Below are 6739 nucleotides of genomic sequence, written 5' to 3' on the forward strand. Positions count from 1 at the left end.
AATTTAATTTTCAAATAAACATGTTCAAAGAAATGAAATAGAATTGTGAACAATTAATACACAACAATTTATTTATTATCTGTAATTCTTACATATTATATTCTTTTATTATTCCATACACTATTTTACAATTGTGATGATGATAAACAATTTCCAAATTATAATTTTAGATATCGTAAATTTAATTATATTGTACTAGAAAATAAAATTATTGAGTAATAGGAGGTAACAATTTTCCCGAACACGGTCCAAATCCGATTCTATACCCATCACCGAGGCAGTAACCTATAAAACAATGTTCAACTGTCAATAATTTCGTAGCTATGTACAGCTTCTATTATTTAAACGAAAATAGCGAACGTACCGCGTATAATCACTTCGTCACCATCTTGCAGAAACTTCCGGTTGGTCCCATCTTTTAACGGTATAGGTCGAGTGCCTTTCCAAGAGAGCTCGAGCATGGAACCATAGGAATCATCAGCCTGAAACATACGACGATTCGATGGAACAGTGTACCTTGGACATCGACGATTTAATTGGCAGACAGTGAATAAGAATTTAGGACGCACCTCGCCACTTATCGTACCGGAAGCCATTAAGTCACCCGGATTGATATTGCATCCGGTTACGGTGTGGTGAGCTAATTGTTGTCGGGGTGTCCAGTACTGGTATTTATAGTTACTGCGACAGACAGTGGTAACGATACCATTTGGAGCTAGAAATTATAAAAGAAGAGAATAAATGCATGCAAAGATTGCAAATGCAATGTTTTAAAATATCACTATGAAATAAAAATCTCGTAAATTCAGCTTACTTTTAATGTCAACTTCTAATTTAATATCAAAGTTACAAGGTTCGCTATGCTGTAGATAAGGAAATGGGGTTGGATCTTGTGGCACATTAGGTACTTTGAAAGGCTGTAAAGCCTCCATGGTGACTACCCATGGGGAAATTGTGGTTCCGAAATTTTTTGCTCCGAAAGGTCCCAGTGGAACGTATTCCCATTTTTGAATGTCTCTCGCTGTAATTATTTTTTCGATTAATCATATCTTTTCTATTTCATTTTAGTATTTTCTTTTATGTGAAGATCATAAAAAGAAATTATAAGATTTATGAAGAATTACCACTCCAGTCGTTCATAGCGACCATTCCAAAGATATGGTCATAAGCTTTGGATGCTGAAACGGCGTCACCTAAATTTGTAGGAGGTCCAACAAAGAACGCTACTTCCAATTCGAAGTCCATTAATCTAGAAGGGCCGAACGCTGGAGGCGCACCCTCTACAGGAAGTGTCTGACCATGAGGTCTCCTTATCGGCGTGCCAGAAACGACGACTGAGCTTGCTCTTCCATGGTAAGCAACTGGCAAATATTTCCTGCAGGTGTATCAAATCTATTACGGTTCCTTGAAATATTTTTTATTTTTATAAATGCAATTAAAGATACGTAATCCTTAAAACATTTTAACGAATGCTTATATTTTCTGTATCTTTAATTTTTTAATTTCTTATAAATGTGATTAATTTAAAAACAATTAATTACCAATTTGGCATCAGAGCATTTTCCTTTCCACGGAACATTGTGCCTACATTTGTAGCGTGATGAATGGAAGAATAAAAATCCGTATAATCACCAATTTTTGCCGGTAGATGCATCGTTGCTTCATTCTGTTCTACAAATACTCTGAAAAGTGGAGTAGTTCGTAAGATATGTGATTTGTTCGTTTTTATTAAAAGAGAAACAGAGCAATTTTTATTTTACTTCGAATGAGTATTTATTTCTTGCAGTGTAGGATTACTGATTGATAATAAATCTTGAAGTTTGGTTCTGGCCTCCAGCCAACTAGGTCTTCCCAAGGCCATAAAATCATTGAGGCAATCACGATGAAATACATCTTGATTGTTTCTTAACAATGGTCCATCGAACAGGTGTGAAATAGCGGATAGATCTAAAATTCTGTCGCCTATTGCTACTCCTATTCTCTTTTGAAGCTACAAGATTTGAAATTTATCGTTGTACAGTATGTTATCAACATACGATAATATAGTTTGGCAGTAGGTACAATTAATAATTCAAATATAAAAGAAATGTAATAATGTTTTGTCAGTTCTTCATGAAACCAGTACATAACTTTTTTAAACAATCTAGATGATCAATTTCAATGAAAATTAATTAGAAAAATATTATACAAGTTTAGTTGTTGTGTGATATGTAACAAATTGTTGGAAGTGTATAAAAATAGACAGATTTAGAAAAATTCAAACTGAAAATTTAAAAAATCGATTTAATCGTTAAAATATTATCTTACTGCTATTCACAAATACGTTTGTAAATACGCGCCTCCAATTCTACCTGTTATTATCCAACCCACATGTAGATGGCACTTTACTCAACTAACACTCCGATGTTTTACTTATATCGATGAAACAATTGTTTTTGAATGGCAACAATATTATATTAATTTTGTATTATATCAATTGTTGGCAACAATCGTTATCATGATAAATAATTTCAATAAAAAATTTTTCTTCTATACCCACATAACCTACAAACTTTCTTCTAGTTTTGCTATCATTCTAATTTATATCTATGTCTATGATGTACTAGAACATGCCACTTACGTTGCGTTTTGTAGAAAAGACACCGTAAGGGAGATTTTCAATTGGAAAATCACAGTTTGGAGGATACTTCACGAAAGACTTCATGATCACAATTGCTTTGAACGACTGAGTCAAAACATCGCTTCAAAATGTAGATATATGATAATCGCGTAGAAGCTTGTCAAGGTCGACCGGCCACCATAAGATAATTTATTCACCTGTTTACGAACAAGCCTCCGGTCTAACTGGTTCCTAATTTTTCTCACCGTGTTTTCTCTTTTTTCTAGAAAACTCTGCATACCAAAGAATTAATATATTAAGTAGTTCATTGTTCATTCTTCATGTTTATAAACTTGCTGTTAAATGTGAAAAAATAATTATTTTCGTTTCGAGATCTCTGTTAATTGAATAATTTGATAGAATTGTCTCATTCTTTTATATTTCAACATTTTATTTTCTCAGTTGAGTGTTTATAAAGGTTTATAAACGGAATATCGATTTTATTAGAGTACGAAGGTTTGCTGAGAGTATTATTAATAAACTGAGGATGTTTGTTCGCATTTATGCTAATTTTAAACATGCAGAAATGTATGTAATGAAGATAACATGTTTGTAATGTACATAAAATATAAAACTATTCTCGTTAGAATATCCAGTGAACGAAACTAATCTCTGCTTGTATTTTATATCTCTAGTTCTGGATATTTCTAGTCCTCCGTAAAAATAGGAATTCGTATAAATATCTGCAATCCAGTGATTAGATTAAATCTTACGTTATAATAAATGTAAGTGATGGAGCAAAGATAGAAAGTATTACGCAACACTTATTGACAATTTGGGATAACAGCAGTTTATTAGACATTGATATACAGTGGATAATAGGGTCAATTAGGTGGTACTTGTCGTACAACAAGATCACGACGTGCCAGCAATCATCGTTATAACGCCACGTATAATCCATATTCTTTCGCTCGTATTACCGCCAGGAGAGTTTTGCACACACGTTTACACATATACATATTTATATATAATTATCTTCTCACCTATTTGTATGTATATAAATGTATTTCTTGTTTTCTTTCTTTTTCTCTTGTTTTTTGCTTAATTACGTACAATGTATAAGGATAGCTGCTTTCACGAATCGCGAGGCATCTCTAAATACCGATAATACTCTTCGATCTTTCCTTCTTTCTCATTTGGAAGACGTCGGATTTTGTTGCTGCTCTCCTCGCTCCAACTTAGACTAATAATTAACGATAACGAGGTCACAGGGTTAATGAGATCACCCTGGGCCAGTTTGATAAATCACAAGGAAAGGAATTGACCAACGTTAATTATACTTGTGCCGATTTCGTCGGTTCTCTAGTTTCAAATGAAAGAAAGGATATTTATATGTTTCTCGTTAAACTTATAATTTTCTGTCGATTGCGTGCGCGTGCATGAAAGGTGCATTAAAAAGTGCATTGGAAGGTGCATTAGTGCATAGTTTATAGAACGCTAAAGTTCTTCAAAGTTTGTAGAACTAAAATACATATATATGTATATATAACAAGACATTAAATTGTGTAGCGAATAACAATAAAGTACAACAGCGTAGAATATACAGTAACAATGTCACAAGAATAGAATGTGACATGTTTTAGTGTCATAAATCATTTTTCTTTAATAATTCTCAAATAATTTTCATATTGGTACAACGAGTGCTAAGAAATATAGAAGGGAACGTATTCCGCGGCTTTCTATTTACAAATCTTCGATTCGTCAAGATATAAGAAGAAATGGGCACAAGAATAATGTACAAAACCGTCGTTAAATTAACGGCACTGATATGGCAAAGGTATACTTCTTACGTTTATATTCACAACAATGTGAAGTTTATAGATTCGCCAAATGTACGTGTAATATGTATGCAGATCAAAGGGTCGAGATTTTTCTCTACTTAGATAGTGTCATTGTATAATTCCTTTACCTGTAGAAATATAGTACCTTTGACTAAACTTTTTAATATACGTGCATATGCTGTGTGTATATATGATAATGTCTTTCTCTGTGTCCTCTTTAATTACGTTAGAATACGAGTGAATTCGTCGAAGTAAAATCAGCCATTCAGTCGGCAGTATCAACGACTGGTGATTAAAAAAATTTATAACGCTGATAAAATTATGGACAATTAACAACAACGGTTCGATAGAATGTCTCTTCTGCAGGTATCGGTAATCGTGGTCAGATAAACGTCATTCATTTGTTTCCTTTTTTTTCTTCAAAAATACATACCCTCTGCTCCCCTAGTATTGTCTAATGCATCATGATATCGTTTCGATTTTACATTACAATTCGCAAATTCTATCTCACGTCAGCTTTAGATGAATATTATTAAAAGTTGACTCGAATCATGCGTAACAGGAATGTCGATAATGTTCTACGATTTAAACAATATCGCATGGGACCCTTTATCTTATCACGTTACTTTCCCGCCTCTGTATATACTTTGTCTTCTATCCTGTGTTTTATTATTTTGTTCTCATTCGTTCTCGAGTTTCTTGCGAATGGAAAAAGATCTATCGACGGCTCGGTAAGTGTCGACGGGAAATGAAAACGTCGAGTAAATTCGTAGGTTTACAATAAATACATTTTAGGTCTCCCTTATTAATATACACCTAGATATTTTGTATTTACTTAAGTTTAAAGACATCTTCGTTCTTTTACTCAATGGCGAGTGAATCGAAAAATTTATATAGGGTCGTTCGGTTCTTAAATGTTGCCTTTTTTTTTATTTTCATTGTCGAACAGATTGATATTTCTTTCGTCGTTTCAAACGAGGCAAAAATATCGAAATTTTGTAGTTAAAAAGACGCAACTCTCTTTTATGTTTTCTCCTTTTTGTATTAACGAAATGAATCAACCTGTGAGAAGTGATGAAGCTAACGATCGATAGTGTCCCCCTAAAAAGTTAGGTGAAAGACGGGAACGCGATTCGAAACTACGGAACTAATTTCTAATAAGAGATTTCTTTACCAAATACGTAATAAGATCAGTTTCCAACAGTGTATAAAGGTAATCGACGAACTAAATGACAACCGTTCGCACGAATACTTGAAAAAGCATGTACTTTCATGGGTTTGTGTTTTGTATTTTAAAATCTCAACGCTAAATATATATATTTATATTGTATATAATATACGCTTTGTTCTTTATATATATACTTATGCTTTTTTTTTAGTTTCAAATACATTTATACTTCTTTTTCAAGTTTCCTATAATGTATATTAATAAATATTACTCTCCGTTAGTGGTGAAACTCTTCAATAATAAATAATAACATATGTACGTTTTGTATATAATAATAATGTATGCAGGCCTGCCCTCTTTATTTTATAGCTTTGCAAACGATCAATAAATAACAAATTCATTTAGTCTCTCAACAAAGTAACGCGCATCATTTCTAAGCGAACTAATATCATTTTTTATCTCTATATTACTCCGCAGTGTACCGATGCAAGTAAAAATATTTTGTACATCTATCTCGTTCTCTTCGAACGAATTTTTAATTAATTCAATGTTCTTCTGAGTTTCTTTTTCCGTTCGTGACTATTCTCGTAATATATTTATTTTACTTATTGCCTCCCTGTGAGGCATACGCAACGTTAATGATGTAATCAAAATCAATTTTCGACTATCTTCTTTCTAAATCCTGTAACTCTCAATAACGTTCTGATACGGAGCCAACTGTTGCAGCGCGTATGTCATGTATTTTCACTAAGAAATAAAATATTAATTAAACGAACTCTCGGTCATTATAAGCGCGATTAACTATATTTTACTATTGTTTCAATCTATGATGAAAACGCGTCGTTGCTACTCCTTCGTTTCCCTTTTCTTTTCTAGTGAATAGGTATAGCGCCAAGGGGTGAAAACTAGTAACATTTACGGCCGGAAGCATCGCTAGAGCTTTGTAACTTGATTCTTCGTTTCGTGGATGTGCTGTAACCTTACACCTAGAGAACTTACATGCTATGAGTATCCTTCGATCTTCAGTAGCTGCCTTGTAATATGCTGAAGAAGCGTTTCTCGTGCTATGAACGATGATTCGGTTACCGACTCTCTTCTGTCGTCAATTTCAAGCTCGAACATTTAGAGAAT

The 6739-nt window shown here is 33.2% G+C and overlaps 1 protein-coding gene across 2 annotated transcripts; it reads right to left on the reverse strand.

The window, feature by feature from the left end:
* Positions 1-107: 107 nt before the first annotated feature.
* On the reverse strand, positions 108-2768 carry LOC117231648 (fumarylacetoacetase). Of its 2 annotated transcripts, none has more exons than XM_033490274.1 (8): positions 2621-2768; positions 1761-1990; positions 1542-1682; positions 1125-1375; positions 815-1021; positions 570-715; positions 365-482; positions 108-285 (listed from the first exon to the last, which is right to left on the reverse strand). In XM_033490274.1, the coding sequence occupies exons 1-8, from the start codon at positions 2702-2704 to the stop codon at positions 209-211; spliced, it is 1254 nt and encodes a 417-aa protein (XP_033346165.1). In that variant the 5' UTR covers positions 2705-2768; the 3' UTR covers positions 108-208. The 2 variants fall into 2 exon arrangements, with proteins under 2 accessions (XP_033346165.1, XP_033346166.1); XM_033490275.1 differs by having other exon boundaries at positions 111-285; positions 1761-1947; positions 2621-2748.
* Positions 2769-6739: the final 3971 nt, after the last annotated feature.

Source organism: Bombus vosnesenskii, unplaced genomic scaffold, assembly GCF_011952255.1.
Source record: "Bombus vosnesenskii isolate JDL3184/JDL3185 unplaced genomic scaffold, Bvos_JDL3184-5_v1.1 scf7180000013273, whole genome shotgun sequence".
NCBI lineage: Eukaryota > Metazoa > Arthropoda > Insecta > Hymenoptera > Apidae > Bombus > Bombus vosnesenskii.